Source organism: Hyperolius riggenbachi, chromosome 2 (genome assembly GCF_040937935.1).
Source record: "Hyperolius riggenbachi isolate aHypRig1 chromosome 2, aHypRig1.pri, whole genome shotgun sequence".
NCBI classification, from domain to species: Eukaryota; Metazoa; Chordata; class Amphibia; order Anura; family Hyperoliidae; genus Hyperolius; species Hyperolius riggenbachi.
The window spans coordinates 146,191,158-146,211,589 of record NC_090647.1 but is presented as its reverse complement, the minus strand read 5'-3'; the positions used below and the strand labels follow the sequence as shown (position 1 = coordinate 146,211,589).

The window sequence follows — 20,432 nt, the reverse complement described above, 5'->3', positions numbered from 1 at the left end:
TTTCAGGTATCATTCCATACTTTTTTTTTTTTTTCCTCCTGCATTTAGTTTCTATGCTAATGAGTTTGGTGCCAGCTGTATCCAATTGTATTAATATCGGTAATTTGATATTATACAATTAATAGGTTACTTGCTCACATCAAACTCATCTTGATCCCTTTTCTCAGACTAGCCCTCCAAGTCCTGCTAAACAAACACTCCTGTTCCCATTACACCTAAGGGCTCGTTCCCACTGTTGCGACGCGATTTCGGCCGCATTCCGACGCTTGTAAAAACGCATGCGGATGCGTTTCCGCATGCGTTTTTACCCGCGATTTCGCATGCGATTTCGCATGGCAGGGTGCCATGCGAAATTAACCATGACACTGCCAGGGCTAAATAAAATTGAAAAAGGTGCGAAATCGCACGCGAAATCGCGGGTAAAAACGCATGTAACAAACGCATGCGTTTTTACTATTAAATACATTAGCGGCGATTCGCACAGATTCCCGACGCAGGCGAAATCGTTGGCTCTTTTGTGCGTTTTTTTACCGCTGAAAAAAACGCACCTCAACAACGCTACAGTGGAAACAGGCCCATCCACTTGCATTACATGTGTGGATCTGCATGCGTTGGACGCATGCAGATTCGCGATAGTGGGAACGAGCCCTAACACTATTCCTCCTCCTACTGATGATCCTAACACTCTCCTGCTCCCATTACATCTAACACTATCCCTCCTACTAATGATGATCCTAACACTCTCCTGCTCCCATTACACCTAACACTACCCCTCCTACTACTGATGATCCTAACACTCTACTGCTCCCATTACACCTAACACTATCCCTCCTACTACTGATGATCCTAACACTCTCCTGCTCCCATTACACCTAACACTATCCCTCCTACTACTGATGATCCTAACACTCTCCTGCTCCCATTACATCTAACACTATCCCTCCTACTACTGATGATCCTAACACTCTACTGCTCCCATTACACCTAACACTATCCCTCCTACCACTGATGATCCTAACACTAACACTTTACTGCTCCCATTACACCTAACACTATCCCTCCTACTACTGATGATCCTAACACTCTCCTGCTCCCATTACACCTAACACTGTCCCTCCGACTACTGGTACTCAATACTGCTCTACCTACACTAACATAATTGGCGCAAATTCTAACACTAATCTTCCTACCTCTTCGCCTAACACTAACCTTCCTGCCCCTACATCTAACACTAATCCTCCTACCCTTACACCTAACACTACACTTCTCCTACTTACTAATAAAAGATGTGACGCCCCCTTGCCAATCGTATTACCGTCACTTTTAAATCGTAATAGGTTCCACTGCTCCCGACAAATCTATTTCCGAGTGTGCTGATTCTAAGCACACCACAGCTACAATGAACACTGCAGGCTATGGTAGTGCCAGGAACAGAAGTGAGCCCTCCACCTTAAAACACCCCTTATACTCACCTACCAGGATCCTCAACTTCATCTACAGGAATGAATAGCAGTTCAGAGGGAGCAGAGAGTCTCCACCATGGTTAAGCTGTTGTTTCTTTCCAGTCACACAAGTATTTTTGCAGGACTGTGGAGATGGAGTCAGAGTCGAGGAGTCGGAGCAATTTTGGGTGAACCAGAGTCGGATGATTTTGTACAAAATCCACAGCCCTGGTAAGTATTAGACTAAGGAGTCGGATCCATTTTGGGTACCTGGAGTTGGTGGTTTCATAAACTGAGGAGTTGGAGTCAGAAGATTTTTGTACCGACTCCACAGCCCTGTATTTTTGGGCTCTCGGGTACATATTATAGGCATTTAGTTTGAATGCAGTACTTATACTTGTCCTCTGGGACAACTAGATAAATTGCAAGGAATCAGAGATTTAGAGATGGCTGATGTTGGGGACAGTGGTTGAAGAGATGGCTGGCACAAGATCAGCTCAGTTTAGAAAATAAACATGGCATTCCTGATTTTATTTTGCATGTGCATCCTTCCCCATCCATCTCATAATAGAAAATAGAAAACCCCCTCTACACCATTCAATTCCAGACGCGATCGATCGTGTGATTGATTTTGGCTAATTTTCAATGCAAATCGGTCACACGATCGATCGAATCCCGATCGGACATGTCGGATTTAATCGATTTAATCGAATTTGATTGATCGTGCCTGGAATTGAATGGTGTAGAGGGGGCTTAAGAACCAGGGCTGTGGAGTCGGTCCAAAAATCCACCGACTCCGACTCCTCAGTTTAGGATTCCACCGACTCCACGACTCCGACTCCTCTAATTTGCATATTACAATTTTGTTGATTAAAAGTATGTAACATGAAATTCGTCTCTTAACTGCCAACGCTTAGGAATTTTACAAGACAACTGAAGTGAGAAGGATATGTAGACTACTATATTTATTCCCTTTAGACTAAAACTAGTCCTTGGTAAGAGTACTTGTAAAAGGTACAAACCGGAACAAAGAACATCTATCAGGCCCTAGGCAATGTAAGTGTGGGTACATGTAAGAATGATGTGCAGGTACTCTGCAGGGGAATGAGGAGATTGTAAACAGACAACACCTCTGTGTTCAATGTGCACAGCATTCTCAGTGGATTCCCTGCAGCTCTGTGGGGAGTGCATATGTAGAGTATAGTACTACTGTGTAACAAAGTAAATCTGAGACAGATGAAATTAAAGTTTTATACATACCTGGGGCTTCCTCCAGCTGCCTTCAGGATAATCAGTCCCTCGTTGTCCTCCTCCACCACCTGGATCTTCTGCTATGAGTCCAGGTACTTGAGCCAGTCAGGCGTAGTGCGCATGCACACACTCCGCCGCCAGGAGCATACTACACCTGTGCAGCACTATTGCGTAGGTGCAGAATGCTCCTGGCTGTGGGAGCGGCATGCGGCCGGACAGCGCTGACTGGCTGAATTACCAGGACTCATAGCAGAAGATCCGGGTGGTGGAGGACAGCGAGGCACTGATTAGCCTGAAGGGGGCTGGAGGAAGCCCCAGGTATGTATAAAACTTTACTTTTCATCCGTCTCAGTTACCCTTTAATTTGTAGTCACCAAACCAAATTTTAATAACACATCAAATTATTTGATTTCATCAGCAAAGGGAGTGCATACATTTGCATAAATCAGCATCAATGCAGAATTATTTCCATCTCGTTGACCATCTCTATTAGTGACACAGCTACACATCAGGCTTTATTCTTACAGCATAGATGTTATTTAGTATATATAAGAGATTCCTGTGTACACATCATACATACAGTCACAATCAGATATGTATATCTGACCTTAAAAATACGGGGACTGCTTTATTGAAGCAGCACAAGTAACTAATTTTGATTGGTTTGTTTTATTTTTGTGGACTAAGCATAGCTATTACTGTATATATACATTATTTTTAATGACTATTATCTGAGAAATAGAACATTTTATCATATTTTCTATTTTAATTACAGTTACAAATTCATTAGGAGTCGGAGTCGGTGCATTTTTTCCCGACTCCGACTCCAGGCACCCAAAATTGCCCGACTCCGACTCCACAGCCCTGTTAAGAACTGTGCCTGGGTGGGCAAAAGTTTACGTTTTGCTCTGAGCAGCTAATAATACATGTGGGTGGAAGATGTGATTTTTAAGCCATTATTTACATGCAGTAGTGTTCTGCTGCTGAAACTTTCACATTAGTAAAAAAAAAAAAAATTCGGAATGTAAAGCTGTTGCTTTATTTTTCTCTTTGTAGCGTGGCACAGGCCTATGTGAACCAGAGGAAACTGGACCATGAAGTGAAGACCTTGCAGATACAGGCCGCACAGTTTGCAAAGCAGACAACACAGTGGATCACTCTTGTGGAAAACTTTAATCAGGCTCTGAAGGTGAGCTCTCGCTTCAGTAATGCAGCATTTGGATAACCACATTCTATTTTATTCAAAAGCAAAGTTTAGTTTTCCTGCAATATAGCACGACAAATGGATGTTCCTTTGCCTAGTATGAAAGCACACACAAATATATATTTACTTCGCTTTTTTACTTCATAGCTTAACCCTCTTGGGACTGGCTGCCTAACCCCCATTAAGAACCAGGTGTTTTTGCATGGGGGGGGGGGGGGGGTCAGGCAGCTGGGTCCCTGTTAGAGCTTGCTGGGCATGGCGTCCTAAGTGTGGCCAGGTGTACCCCCTGTAGCTGGCAGCCTTTACTCACCTCCCATGCTCCAGCGATGAGCCGCTGTGGACACCTCCCCTCTCGCCGGCATCCCTGCTCATACTGCCGCTAAGGACCGAGCCGCGGCTTGATGATACCATCAATCCGCTACCCGGGACTTATGTCACAGCGAGCGGGGATGCCGGCCAGAGCACCAATCACTGGGGTAACGGCAGGAAGGTGAGTGGATCCTCTTCCTACCCCCCTGACACTGTGATAGCTCTTGGTCACTGAGGGAAGATGTCAGCTGTCATATGACAGCTTAATCTCCCCTCTTGAATGCGCACGGTCGCGCTGGGAGCGGAAATGGCAGGCGGCGTAAATTCTACGCCATAGAACAGCCACAAGTGCGGCGTAGGATTTATTATAGGCGGTCCCCAAAAGGTTAAAGGACAAGCGAGGTAAATGAATTTAAATAAATCTGGGGCTTCTTCCAACCCCTAAAAGTCACACGTGTCCCTCGCCGCAGCTCTGGTGTTTTGTCTCCCACTGGCAGCCTCTGAAGGTTCACCGACCCCAGATGGGTCAGCATCTTCTGCCCATGCACGTGCATATTCAGGCTGAGTACACTCCTGATGACGTGTCCACACAAGCACAGAGGATGCCGACCCATTTACCTCACCTGTCCTTTAAATACACCTTTAAAGTATCTGGTATCTGTAACTTTTTGTTTTCATAAGAACCCGACAGTCATAATCCAAGCTATACTTAAAGAGACTCTGAAGCGAGAATAAATCTCGCTTCAGAGCTCATAGTTAGCAGGGGCATGTGTGCCCCTGCTAAAATGCCGCTATCCCGCGGCTAAACGGGGGTCCCTTCACCCCCAAACCTACCCCCGCAAAACTTGGTCGTGAAATTTTTTCTTCCTGGAGGCAGAGCTAACGGCTGCAGCCCTGCCTCTAGTCGCGTCTATCAGACGCGCATCGCCGCCTCTCCCCCGCCCCTCTCAGTGAAGGAAGACTGAGAGGGGCGGGGGAGAGGCGGAGGTACGCGTCTAATAGACACGCATGAGGCAGGGCTGCGGCGGTTAGCCCTGCCCCAATGCGGAAGCGCTCCCCGGCTGCTCAGAGGGGATTTGGGGGTGAAGGGACCCCCGTTAAGCCGCGGGATAGCGGCGTTTTAGCAGGGGCACACATGCCCCTGCTATCTATGAGGTCTGAAGCGAGATTTATTCTCGCTTCAGACTCTCTTTAAAACAATGTCGTCTTGTCCCCAGAGCTGTCTTCTGTCACTTGACACAGACTACATATCTGTCATAAGCATACTGCAATGTCTGATTATAATGAGTAGACTCTGGGAACCAGACACACTGACTGCAGTGATTGGATGGAGGCTGAAATGATCTGAGCCACAAATATTTGCCTAGTGTAAAACCTTCACCTAGATATTTACAGCTCAGATTTTTAAACAAGCAGTTGAAAACCTTTTTATTATTGAAATGAACAGGTCAGAGCAGAGGCTACTGGAGACATGGCAGAAGTTGGGGAAAGGACACAGGTTGTTGCAATAGTCACAGCTATGCTATGTAACCTGTTGTTTCTGCAGGGAGAGTGCTATGACTACCGTGTCCACGCCTCCAGTGGCCTCTGCTCTGACTCGCCTAAAGGCCATTCCTGCTTCAGGTGTCACATTTCCAGCTGCTGTGGTCCCCTCTAACTCAATATGCTCGGTTTCCCCTAGAGCCAGATTTCCAAAGGCCAGGGAAAGTGCACAGTGTGGTGTCCACTCCAATGGCCCATTGTGGTCGGTTGGAGTCTGGAGCAGATGCATCCGCTGTCTGGGGATTATGGTGCAGGTTCCAGTTTTCTGTTCCGCTTACTGTAACTGACACTATAATAACTATAGGATCTATCTACTGTCAGTTTTCCAATGAGGCAAAAAGGACAAAATAAAATGTCCATTTTGTGCAATAGTGGGAGCAGTGCCTTGCTGGTTGGGTCACCTCCAGTCTTCAGTGCCTTGTGTTGCTTTCTACATGCTCTATCATAAAGAAGCCATTTTTTTTTAGTGTGGATGCATGCCATTTGCTGACTGATAATGGAACTGGACTTCCAGCATCTTCCAGGATGCTAATAATTAGCATGGAGTAAATAAGTAAAGAGGTCTCTCCAACTTTAGTTGTAATGCCTGTTCCTGTTTTTAAATTCTGTTCCTATATTCTGCTTTTTCAATTACAACTGTGTGTAATCTACATACTCAGTGCAGCCTGGTCCTTATTTCTTGGTAATTTTAACCTCCTCAGTCTGCTGCCTGCACAGCCAATGGCCTGTCCTTGGCCACACCTCTGTCTTATGTTCTTGTACTTTGGATTAGTCATTCCTTAGTTGGCTATAATTTGCATAGCCACGATTGAGGGGGAAATATTATAATGAGCTGTTGTGCGATGCTCTGATAACGTACAGATAGACTCTTCAGGCCTTCTGCCTTGGCTGTTTTTTACAGCCCAACTTTAGTAATGACATAGTGTTCATCACCACAACAGATTCCTACCTTAAAGGGACACTTAAGTCAAACAAAAAAAATGAGTTTTACTCACCTAGGGCTTCCAATAGCCCCCTGAAGCTCTCCGCTGCCCTCGCAGTCTCCCTCCGATCCTCCTGGCCCCGCCGGCAGCCACTTCCTGTTTCGGTGACAGGAGCTGACAGGCTGGGGATGCGAGTGATTCTTCGCGTTCCCAGACACATTAGCACCCTCTATGCTGCTATATGGTATATGATATATGCTATGGCAGCATAGATAGCGCTATTGTGGCCAGGAACGCGAAGAATCACTTGCGTCCCCAGCCTGTCAGCTCCTGTCACCGAAACAGGAAGTGGCTGCCGGCGGGGCCAGGAGGATCGGAGGGAGACTGCGAGGGCACGGACAGCTGCAGGGGGCTATTGGAAGCCACAGGTGAGTAAAACTCATTTATTTTGTTTGACTTAAGTGTCCCTTTAATAGATGGCAACATAGTAGCTAAGAGGTTTTCCCTTTTCCTTTTGTAATGCTAGTGTCCTAGGTTCAGGTTCAAACGAATTTCCTCTATAATGGTTGATTCTGCCGAAGTTATTAGAAAGCTAGGTACACACTCTCTAGAGTTTAGATGATGCTTTGAATGTGGCAAATGCTTAGAACCATCTCCGCCGAGAGTCTAGCCTGAGTTCCCTGATGTCACCTGAAGATCTAGTCCTTATCTATACCTTTATTAAGAAATGTTTTTTTGTTTTTTTTGCACAAATCACTTGTGCACTTGTTTATCAATAAGCTCCAATTATTTATTAATTGATTGATGTTCATTTGTAGTTAGTGTACTGTTTGGGGGCTCTACCTCTGATACAGGAGACCTGGGTTTGAATCTTGGCTCTGCCTGTTCAGTAAGCCAACACCTATTCAGTGAGGAGATCTTGGGCTAGACTCCCTAACACTGCTACTGCCTACAGAGCGTGGCCTAGTGGCTGCAGCTCTGGTGCTTTGAGTCTTTCAGGAGAAAAGCGCAATGGAGATTTTGTTGTTGTTGTTTTTACAGTGGGTTGCAAAAGTATTCGGCCCCCTTAAAGTTTTCCACATTTTGTCACATTACTGCCACAAACATGAATCAATTTTATTGGAATTCCACATGAAAGACCAATACAAAGTGGTGTACACATGAGAAGTGGAACGAAAATCATACATGATTCCAAACATTTTGTACAAATAACTGCAAAGTGGTGTGTGCATAATTATTCGGCCCCCTTTGATCTGAGTGCAGTCAGTTGCCTATAGACATTGCCTGATGAGTGCTAATGACTAGAGTGCACCTGTGTGTAATCTAATGTCAGTACAAATACAGCTGCTCTGTGAGGGCCTCAGAAGTTGTCTAAGAGAATATTGGTCAGGGATCAAGTTATTGAGAAATTTAAAGCAGGCTTAGGCTACAAAAAGATCTCCAAAGCCTTGAACTTCCCACAGAGCACTGTTCAAGCGGAGCACAACTGTAAACCTACCAAGACAAGGCCATCCACCTAAACTCACAGGCCGAACAAGGAGAGCGCTGATCATAAATGCAGTCAAGAGGCCCATGGTGACTCTGGACGAGCTGCAGAGATCTACAGCTGAGGTGGGAGACTCTGTCCATAGGACAACTATTAGTCATGCACTGTACAAAGTTGGCCTTTATGGAAGAGTGTAAAAAGAAGGAACATGCGCTTCTAAAATATCAACTACTTTTAATCAGATACTCAGATAAATCAATAAATCGATAAAAATTTACTACAGTGACTACAACACTCTCATTCAGCTAAAACCGGAAATGACGTCCACCATTCGTTCACGCCACTCGACTCGATCATCTAACTTAAGGTACCTTGAGTGGATCAATGTTATGAGCAATCTTGTACATAGCCAAGAGGCATAAAATAGATCATCAGTACAACCTTGGGAGGACTAATCCTAGAGTTCTATTTATAACGGTGGACAGCATATAAAACTCTCCTATGGACACATTGAATCTTTTTGTCTGAAGGACCTGAATGCTTATGGTCGTTGTAACGTTGCAACCTGAGTTTCTTTCAAACAAAAGTGAACTGCATCTTGGAAATTAACCAAAGTTTTCCTGGTGCTGGAAGGCTATATGCGGCAGGTCACGCACTGTGTATGACTGTGTGGATGGTATGGAGGTATGATTGTGGATTGCTTTTATGAGTATAGGATCCTTTTAGATACATTTTTATCGATTTATTGATTTATCTGAGTATCTGATTAAAAGTAGTTGATATTTTAGAAGCGCATGTTCCTTCTTTTTACATTTATTCAATTAAAAGGTTTGTGGAATCCCCTTTTGGAATATTGCAGCTTAGAAAACCCACTAGCGCCGCTTCCCACTTAGCCTTGGACTTTATGGAAGAGTGTCAAGAAGAAAGGCATTGTTAACAGAAAGCATAAGAAGTCCCATTTGCAGTTTGCCACAAGCCATGTGGGGGACACAGCAACCATGTGGAAGAAGGTGCTCTGGTCAGATGAGACCAAAATTGAACTTTTGGGCCAAAATGCAAAATGCTATGTGTGGCAGAAAACTAACACTGCACATCACTCTGAACACACCATCCCCGCTGTCAAATATGGTGGTGGCAGCATCATGCTCGGGTGCATCTCTTCAGCAGGGACAGGGAAGCTGGTCAGAGTTGATGGGAAGATGGATGGAGCCAAATACAGGGCAAACTTGGAAGAAAATCTCTTGGAGACTGCAAAAGACTTGAGACTGGGGTGGAGGTTCACCTTCCAGCAGGACAATGACCCTAAACATAAAGCCAGGGCAACAATGGAATGGTTTAAAACAAAACATATCCATGTGTTAGAATGGCCCAGTCAAAGTCCAGATTAAATCCAATCGAGAATCTGTGGCAAGATCTGAAAACTGCTGTTCACAAACGCTGTCCATCTAATCTGACTGAGCTGGAGCTGTTTTGCAAAGAAGAATGGGCAAGGATTTCAGTCTCTAGATGTGCAAAGCTGGTTGAGACATACCCTAAAAGACTGGCAGCTGTAATTGCAGCAAAAGGTGGTTCTACAAAGTCTTGACTCAGGGGGCCGAATAATTACGCACACCCCACTTTCCAGTTATTTATTTGTAAAAAATGTTTGGAATGATGTATGATTTTCGATCCACTTCTCACATGTACACCACTTTGTATTGGTCTTTCACATGGAATTCCAATAAAATTGATGCATGTTTGTGGCGGTAATGTCACAAAATGTGGAAAACTTCAAGGGGGCCAAATACTTTTGCAACCCACTGTATTATAGAATAATGGTGGGTGGAGAAGTGACTCTGCCATGTTTTTTCTATTTGTTTTTACTTTTTTTTTTTTATGAACAATAGTAAGCACTATTCTGAACAAAAAATGCAGAACGGGGCAGTGAGATGTCAATAACTTTAAGCTGATTCAAATTCTATGTTGATTTTGTAAAGATGTATGCAGCTTGGAAATGGACCAATCAAAACAATCAACTACAATTGACGGTCCATTTCCACTTTACATAAATTTGAGTAAAATGAATATAAAATTTGCCTCACCTTAAAATTATAAGAATCTCAGTGGCCAACCTTGTAGGAATAATGATATAGATAGGCAGAGGGGTGAAAATGTAATATGCAGTAAGGGGGCCACTGCCCAAACAAGCATAAAATGTCATAGGCTTCTTTTTCATGGCTCTGAAGCAGCACTAGGTTGCACAGATGTGTAATATATACAATATAACCTTCAATGGCTACAATAATGTGCTATAGGTTTGCTTTAGTTTTTTTTTATTTTTTTTATAAAGACCGTGATCATAGCTCAACATCAAACCTAATTTCTGCACCGCCTTCCCCTCCCCCAGTTTACAGGGCTTTTTTTATTTTTAATAAACAGAATAAAACATAGTGGTGTTTTTTTTTGTAAATATCTGCTTGCAAGTATTTATTAAATACCTATATAGCTTGAATTTTCTTGTATACAACAATGCTGCCACCTAGTGGATGCAATTGGAAATGCATATACGCAGTCGGAAGTAATTAAAAAGAAGCCTGCAACATTCACTCTGCAAAAGCAAATTCGTTAAAACAGTATCAGTTAAATGATACTGATTAAGGTCCAAAGGTGCCACTAAAATAAACATTACAATAAAACCCCTTTATCTTCAGAGAATGGTAATCTTTAAGTTCCCAACAAGATTAGCTTCTTTAGCACTTCTTACCATGTCTTCTTAATAACAAAAGTGCAATCCCCTATAAGGGCTGTAACTCACTAGTACATTTTTTTTTTTTGGGAGCGTTTAGCAGGGCAGAGGCAGAGGTGAGAGAGGCTCCAGCCTCAGGGCGCAGTGTAGGAGGGGGTGCACAACAAACTCAGCTATCATTCTCCTATTGTATTTTGAAGCAGAGAGGAATAAGAAAAGGGATACATGGCAGTGACTGCAAGCCAGATAACTAGAGATTAAGGTGTTGGGGGCCCTGGGGTACCTCCATAGTCTAATAGCAATCAGTGCTGGAGGACCTTGTCCTGGCTCTGGCGTTTACGGATTGCTGTCAATCGCTAGCCATTTCCCTAAATGCTCTGCCAATGTAAATGGATGGGACAGATTTCACTAGAGCGATTGCGATTAGGCAAAACGCACTCGCAGGACATACAGCATTTTGGGAGCGTTTCCATTCTAATGTATTGTATAGGAGCTGGGAAACCGCTCCCAGCAAAATGCTATCACAAATCGCTAGCAACTGTGCTTTGCGCTTTCTAGTGGGTTCCAGGCCTAACTGATCTTAATTCCTGATATTTCCACTAAGGCCCCGTTTCCACTATCGCGAATCCGCATGCGTCTTGCATATGCGGATTCGCATAGACAATATAAGTGAATGGGCCTGTTTCCACTTATGCGTCTGCGGGAGCGTTTTATTGTGCAGAGAAAATCTGCACGGAATACCCTGCAGAATTCGCCTGCGTGTGGAATGCAGGCAAATCGCACACAATGTATTTAATAGGGAAATCGCATACGTTTTCCCCATGCGTTTTTTGCTGCGAATTCGCATGCGAATTCACATAGGTACCAATGTAAATTCACACAGGCAGGGACATGGTTAAAATCGCATATACCCTCACCTATGTGAATTTGCATGTGAATTTGCGGCAAAAAACGCATGCGGAATCACATCCGCATGCGATTTCATCAGCGGTGGAATCCAGGCGATTCCGCACCGCAATAGTGGAAACGAGCCCTGAGAAAATAAATCAAGGTTGTCTTAACCTGAGGGGAATATTGGATTGAAGATAATGGAGGGAGTGGGAGATGAAATAAAATAAGGTCACGAATACATGGACAGATTAAAAACAGGTACCGTAACCCTTGTGCCAGGTACACTGGCTGCCCTACTGATCCTCTGCCTATCAGGTAAGCTTGCTAAAGGTTAACCACACAAATCAAATTCATTCTTAAAGGAAACATGCGAGGAAGTTTAAAAAAAAAATCTACTTTCTCGAGGCTTCCTCCAGCCCCTGGCAGCTGTCCTGTGCCCTCACCGCAGCTCCGCATCCAGCGGTTTGCACAGAACACTCCAGATGACGTTAGCGCGACTGCGAGAGGCTCTTATGCAGGTGCAGTAGATGCCGACCTGGCGAGGTCTGCATCTGAATAGGAGGGGACTCCCAGGCCTCCGGCTGGATGCGGTTTTGCGGCGAGGGCACAGGGCGGCTGCCAGGGGCTGGAGGAAGCCCCGGGTAAGTAGATTTTTTTTTTTTTTTTTAAACTTCAGCGGACATTCCCTTTAATATGTGTGATTCGGAAACTGCTGAAGCCAAAAAGATCAGGATAGCCAAGTAATTCTCATAGTACAAAAGTAAATGGTATAAATATGGCAGCCTCGATATCCTTCTTATTACAGGATCCCTTTTAAAGGACAACTAAAGTGAGGGATATGGAGGCTGCTATATTTATTTCCTAAGAATCTACATCTGACAGGAAGTAATTGGCTATGCAGCAGAGGCGTTGCTGTACGGTCTGGGCAGCAGTGAGGCTGCTGAGTGCTGGAGGGAATACCGCGGATCCAGTAGGGATCTGAACCAATCAGTGTCAGAAAGTGTCACTCGGTCATGAACTAGTAAAGCTGGTGGATGCCAAAGTCTCACAGGATGAGGTTGCAAGCTAGTGACCCTAGAGATAATCGGAGGTGAGGGTTGGTACACAAGCAGAGTGCATTGTTTCTTGTGTGACTCTATTATCCATTGAATGCTTGTGAGGCGCGTGTTGTTCTAAACTCTGTGGCTGAAATAACTCTGATTACTTTTATTTTTAACCCTAAAACCTGATTGGTTGATGTTTTGTTACCTTCTTTAGTATGATCCCTATCTGATGAGCTAAAATCCCAAAACAGATGATTATATATATATATATATATAAATATATACAATGTATATGTGTACCACAAATAATTCCGATTATGGCTCTTGCTGTACTTGGCGAAATAAAACTGATTCTGATTCTGATAATTCACATTTTAAAGAGACTCTGAAGCCTCTTTAAAAATCATTTTTTAGTTCTTATTTATGTGAAGGATCTATGCCCGACCTAAAACTCAGCTATCCCGCGGCTGAACGAGGGTTTTATCCCCCTCAAATCCCCAGGGCAAAAAAGGGGGACCATTTCCTAGAGGAGGCAGAGCTTTCTGCAGTAGCTCTGCCTCTCCTCGCATCAATCCCCACTGATCGCCGCCTCCGCCCACCCCTCTGTCTTCTTTCACTGACGGGTGGGGAGAGGTGGAGATCCACAGTGGATTGACATGAATGGAGGCAGAGCTACAGTGATAAGCTCTGCCTCCCTGGGCAGCAAAATCCATGACCAAGAAAGTCGTGGATTTTTGCCCTAGGATTTGAGGGTGATAAAACCCTAGTTCAGCCACGGGACAGTGGCATTTAGGTCAGGCATAGATCCTTAACATAAATAAGAGCTAAAAACTGATTTTTTTTTTTTTTAAAGAGGCTTCAGAGTCTCTTTAAGCAAAAGTATTGCATCCTGGCTAACCATATTTTTGTTCTTTTCACTTTCCCTGTAGGAGATTGGTGATGTCGAGAACTGGGCCCGTAGTATTGAGAAAGACATGCGGATAGTTGCCACAGCTTTGGATTATGTGTATAAAGGTCAGCTGCAGCCTTCTGCCTCCTGATCTGCAGCACTGAATTGTGGGACACTGGATCTGGGGAATTCACCTCAGTAGTATTCATTACAATGTGTTTGAAAACATTTGAAGTTTCGTCAGTACAATGGCAGTGAGACATGTATGCTAATACTCTTCAGGATGAATCCAGTTCATACTTTGGCAGCCTGTAATCATGGTATAATGGTTACCAGGCTCCATGATACAAATACTGTTAATACTGTACAGTGCATTGAAGCGGACACAGAACTTGATATGCTTATTGTGATTTTGTAATTTTGTATGTTCAGACTGAGGAATAATTGGGGTGTTTTGTGTAGCATCTCATGAAAGGTACATTCGGTGGTACTAACTAAGCCTTTAAGCTTTTGGAAATAAAAGAATAGTAAATGCTGTGGAAAGTGTTCAGTTTTTGTAACAGAAAAGTAATTAATTAGGGTCACAGTACACTGATTACTTCGCTATGCTTAAGTTATTCTCTTAAAATAATAAGACCTGTTTAACACTGGTAATAGCAAATGCATTGTGATTGCTATTTCCTAGTGTGGTCAGAACCTCCCATAGATTATCACTAGGTGGAATGAGCACGCACAGTGCTTCCTAGTGTTATTGAATGGGAGCCCTAAGTGGCCAGAAGCTGCAGAACTCAATGAAAGGCATCGAGGAAAAGAGGAGACGGCACACTATTACACTAAATAAAATAGCAGCTCTATCAGGTAAGACGTGCAGGGTGCTGCACTATTTTTACTTGTAGCCTATTATTGGCCTTTGAATTTACTTTGAAGAGTTCTGAAAATGCAACAAGTGTTTAGATAGCATGTTGCAATTCAGCTGTAGTTCAAGGTACGCTTTTATGATCTGAAACTTCAAAATACAGACTCTGCCTGTATAAACAAGTAGTAATTAGTGCCTAAACATGTGAAATAAATTGTGCAAATATTATGTGGGAGCATTTGGGTTCCCCAATGTCTGCGCTGCTGCTGGATCTAGTCTGGCACAGTGTCAGGCTGCTTGGATCAGACAAGTCTGACACTTTGATTGCCTTTAGCACCACGCTGTGCTGTGTAATCACACTGGTGCACATGCAGGTAGCCAATCGCCATGCAGTTTGTCCCCACATGGTGATTGGCTAGTTGCACAGCACTTGCAACGTAATGTATAATAATGCTTCCGATGTGCTGAGCATAATAATGTACTGGAACAACCCAGTGCATGGGGGGGGTCCGCTGATAGATCTCTGCAGCAGGGGGTTCAGTATCAGTATAGTTATGGCCCTGTGCAGAGCTACAGTTCAGGAGCTGGTGTCCCCACCCTTCTGATTGAAGGGCTCACCCAACAGCAGACACTTCCCAATTTACAGACTTTGCTTGCTGTTGTCTCTGTCACAGTTGAAGAGGTTTCCCCACTTCCTGTCTGGACAGGAAGTTACTGAAAATCATTCAGATAGGAACACAGGATAGCCATAAAATCTAAAATTGTTCTCATCCCTATCCAATACTGAAAAATGTTTTTTGAATCTGGAAAAGCTGCTGTTTTATGTTGTATCTGTGAATGAACATAAAGACAAATGTACAATTGAGTTTAGAACATTTCAGCTGTCAAACTTCTGTATTCCAAGTATTTAAAAGAACTGATTTTTATGTTAGTACACTACTTGTCACAGGTGGAACAATCCAGTGCTAACTGAGGACATGGCCATAAAAGCACAGCCTGTGGGCATTCTGTATCCCAAGTTACAGACCTGTCATTTTATGCCTGCAAATGTATTTACTACAGCAGCTGGTTACTGTTGACTATACAATTTGTAAGCTTGTCGCTGTTGGTTTACAAGAGGCTGAGTGACATCACAGAATGATTACACACCTGCCGCTTCTCTTCACAAGGTTTTATATACTGTGTGCTTTGTTTTGTGCTGCAGGAAGAGGGAAGCAAATTGCATCACGTAATAAGATCATATTCCACAGTGCAGAGCTAGTTCCGTGCCTTGTTAATGGTTTATCTAGAATTTCATGATGCCAACAGTCTAATTTCACAACTTCTGAGGCAGGGAGCACGCTTGTTTAATGCATACGTGTTTTGCCACATCATCAGAATCACTTTATTTCGCCAAGTACGTCAGGGCCATACTCGGAATTGCTTATGGTACACATGGCATAGACATAGTATGAGGACAGACGCACAGTACATACAAGTACCAATTTATACAGGTTGCAAACTACAGTAGAGGTATAGATATTTCCTTCTCGTAGAACAGTCCCAAGGCATCAGTTAGGTCAATAGTGCTACTGCTGGTTATGGTAGGATAATGATCGTAAAAGGTGATGGAAAACAATGCCAAAAACAATGACCCCCTCCGGATCCTGGGCATTGGGAACCAGGGCAGGCAGATGGCGGGCGCTGGCTGACCAACCCCGCTAGGGCATGCTAGTAGGCGGAGCTCGATGGGGGAAGGTTGGCGTTAAGCAGCCGAACTGCTTGGGGGAAGAAGGAGTTCTCCCGCCTGGTGGTTTTGGATGTTAAGGTCCTGTAGCGGCGGCCCAGTGGGAGGAGCTCGAAGTAACGACTGCCTGGGTGGGAGGGGTCTCGGGAGATCATGGTGGCTCTCTTCATCATCCTAGCGGAGTGGAGGAGATCAAGAGGTGGAAGAGGAGACCCGATGATCTTCTCTGCGTCAGATATGACCCTCTGCAGTTTGTGTTTGTCGCTGGCCGTTGCACCCGCGTACCAGACAATGACTGAGGAGCAGAGGATGGATTCTATGGTGGCGGTATAGAAGCTGGTTAGCAGTCTCCGGTGCATGCCGAATCGCTTCAGTTGGCGCAGGAAGAATAACCTCTGCTGAGATTTCTTCTGAATTCTGTACCGTACAGATGACACCCTAGAGACTTTGTTTCCCCCAATGGGGGGGGGGAGGAGGGTTCCTCCTGAAGTCAATGACTAATTCAACAGTTTTAGCTGTGTTGAGTACATTGGTCATTCAAGTCAGTGGCCCACATGGGAATTTGAGTTTGTCTTCTATTTGCTTGTTTTTTACTGCATTAACAAATCAGACAACCTTCTGCTTTTTATGGTGCATTGTGTGCATTTCCAATTTCGATTAATTACTCTACAAACTGAAAAATTGCAAACAAAACAGAAAATGCAATCGAAAGCATAACTGCAGCGCACCACAACAGGTTACAATTTTTCATTGAACTCAGTAGCAGAAGTATAAATTCTGCCTTCTTAGAAGACTGATGATGTTGATGATCAATCAGGCTGCATTCATACTGTGCGTTGTGAAAGGACCCTGAGGGCTCAGACACACACTAAGTGCTCTTCTAAGCGTTTTTGATTACCAAGCGCTTTGAGCCCTTTAAAAAGAAAAATTGCTCCCATTCACTTGCATTAAAATCGCGAAAAAATGACTGTGATCACGTACGCTTTTACGCTTCCTTGATTGTACCCCTATTTTAATACATATGAATAAGCGATTTTTTTTAAAGCGCTCAGCAATGTAAACGCTTAGAAAAGCGCTTATAGTGTGTCTGAGCCCTAAGGCCCGATTTACGTTGGACGTTGCAGTACGACTTTATATGGAGGCATCTTAAAAAAAGAACTGTAAGGTGTAAGTCACCAACAGTGTGAAGCTGATGGCAGGTTTGTCAGGGAAAACTCAGTTCTCAGAGGGGAAAAAGTCCTGCAGCCAATGGAAATCCAGCTGAAACGGTGAAACCCCTCCCACAGTGTAAGCCTAATTAAAATTTGGCCTAGTGATGCACAGCCTTGTGGGTAATGACATCACATTCAGCTCAAGTGAAATACAAATATTTTTAATAACATTAAAAAGCAAGTGCAATGTAGAGGAGTAGATGGCACACAAACAGTCTTACATAGTAAGAATGTGCTCTTTTATTGAAGCTGCATGCAAATGTGAACAGCCATTAACAACAGCAGCACACTGTTTTGGAGAATACTCCTTTATCCAAGGTCTAAAACTGCACAATTCACTTAGATATAAGGGTGTTCTCCGAAACAGCGGGTGGTGCTGACTACTCTACATTGCACTTATTGGTCTAGTGGTGGGTGGGTGGGTGGTGTTCCAGCTACAGATGAGATTACCATATTTTTGACTATAAGATACACCTAGGCTTAGTCGCCAAAAATCAGGGGGAAAAAGAGATACTAAACCTGGTGTGTCTGTAGTGCAAGGGCGCCTTATGAACCCATTCCCCCTAAGCTACTCTGCCTAGCTACACTACACTAATCCCTCCTGGCCCCACCAGTTACATTACTCTACATACTACACCACACTAATCCCTTGCTGGCTGTCATGATCGCTGCTGCAGCCGGTATTGCTGGAAGTAGTAGTGCTGCAGCTCAGGCAGTTCTGATCTCTTTCCATGCAAGCTGCATAGCTTTGTCTGCCTTTCCCTGCTGTCAGCTTGTGACTGATTATCATTCACCTGTGTGGGAATCTGCATGTCTGCTCCCATTGGATGACCTCAGTATAAAGATCTGCTTCCTGCAGGACTCCTCAGGTTTTCATAGCTTCAGTTTAAGCCTGTCTTGCTGTCGCTTCAGCCCCCGATCGTGTTTCTTGTTCTAAAAGATACTTTGCTGGTTTTGCATCATATATTGGTTCATTGCCCATATATATGCATACCAGCACGTTTATTATTTTCCTTGTATTCGTGTTACGTTGATACATCAGTGTCGCTGATGTATACGTACACGAACTGTTTATATCCTGTGTGCAGTTAGTCAGCTTTCCAGCACGTTTTGGTAGTTTGCGTGTATCGTGAGCACCCGTGCTGAGCTAGTATCCTGCTCCTGGTCCTGTTCGTGGATTGCGTTCATCTCTGCGAAGAGATAACGAATCCTTCTGAATCCTGTTCTGTTACTGTTTGTGGATTGCGTTCATCTCTGCGAAGAGATAGCGAATCCTTCTGAGTCCTGTTCCCTGTATTACTCCAGTCCTAGTCAGCGTTCCTGCTTATGTCATATATCGGTTCATTGCCGATATATACATATGTTAGTCAGACGTTACAAATAGTTTCATTGATAGCTGTAATTGTAATACGCTAGGAAAACATACTTATTGTATATTTGTCTGTGTTACGTTCATCTATCTTGATCCTGCTATTTCCTGACTATCCTGTCCTGTCTTTGTGAGGCACGCCATCGCTGCTATCGCATTGGCTGCCTCATTCCAGTCTGTCTTGTTTTGGACGCTTGCTGTCGCTAAGTAGCCGCTAGCTAGCAAGCGTTCATTCTGTCTACCTGTCCTGATCTCCTCAGTTCTGGTTTATGCGCTCAGCGCTACTTTGCGCTGAGACGTTATAACGAAAGCATTGTTTGTGGCTGTCAGATCTGCACCGGCTCTGTGCGCCACAATCTCCTATTGGAGTCAGTCCTCCCCTCCACTATACTAGGGATAGCCTGTTTCCTTGTGCTGGTGTGTGTACCTCCTCCACGCCAGCTCATGCGTTGCATGCTGACTGTGGAGAATACACCACCAAGCCTTACACTGGCCCACCAGCTAAGCAACATAACACTACATTACACGGACACTTCCATAATGCACCTGATCCTGCAGCTGTGCTCCTTCTCTTCATGTAGGCAGGCATCTCTGCCTGCAGCGAGAGGGACACTGCGGCCGCCTCAGCTCCTCCACAAGTGTGCCACACGTCATGCTTGACCATGTGGGCTGCTGTAGTTGCTGTAACAACCACTATGCAGAAGTACAGAATCCAAAAGCATGGAGGAGCTGAGGGGGGCTGCAGTGCAGGAGGAGGAGAAGAGGAGCCTTTTTACATGAAGATGACCAGAGCAGGGGAAGAGGAGAGTGGCAGCGGCAGGATGTATGGAGGAGCAGAGATGGCCACAGTGTCCTGCTAACTGCAGAAGGAGAAAAGGAGCCTGTTTATATGAAGATGACCAGAGCAGGGGAAGAGGAGAGTGGCAGCGGCAGGATGTATGCACGCACTGTTTCTGCCAAGATTTGGGGAAGAAAAAGTGCGTCTTATAGTCCGAAAAATACAGTAAATAAAGACTTGTGAAGCACCTATATATGTCTAAGGCTTTTGTTTAAAAACAAAATTGTATTTCCCCTTTAAGTGTGAATTGGGCCATTTGATTTGGTTTACTATAAAGGGATTCTACTGTATTGGGAACCCTAACCTGTTCCTATACATATCTGCATATACATGAAGTCCACAAGACATTTATACAAGTGCATAGAAATAAACTGTGTGAATGAGCCTCTATGGATACTAGGCACGAAGAAGGACTTACTTTAGATATGAGCTACTGTTGCGAACTGTTTTCACAACTATACATTTAATGGTATATCTTCTTCCATATATCGATTGTTAACCTCTTCTACCAATCCGCATCATTACATATGAGACAAGATCTCAGAAGACAATGATGGCCCCTATGCAGTTTTTCTCCCGAGTTTTCTCCTAGGTGATATTTTCACACCTTGTCAATATAATACCTTTTAAGCCAACAGCAAGCAATAAAATAATTTTGACAGCAGGCATGGGCTCACGAGTAGTTATGAGTCCCTAAGGACTCGAATTTGTAATTTGAATGAGGTTT

At 44.1% G+C, this 20,432-nt stretch overlaps 1 protein-coding gene across 1 annotated transcript in view; it reads left to right on the top strand.

Annotated features, from left to right (window-relative positions):
* BLOC1S1 (biogenesis of lysosomal organelles complex 1 subunit 1) overlaps positions 1 to 14,242 on the top strand; it is a 28,180-nt gene extending 13,938 nt beyond the window's left edge. Inside the window, exons 3-4 of the mRNA XM_068265187.1 lie at positions 3,750 to 3,882; positions 13,746 to 14,242. Coding sequence (XP_068121288.1) covers positions 3,750 to 3,882; positions 13,746 to 13,856 — 244 coding nt within the window. The 3' untranslated portion in view covers positions 13,857 to 14,242. The remainder of the gene's footprint in view (positions 1 to 3,749; positions 3,883 to 13,745) is intronic.
* Positions 14,243 to 20,432: the final 6,190 nt, after the last annotated feature.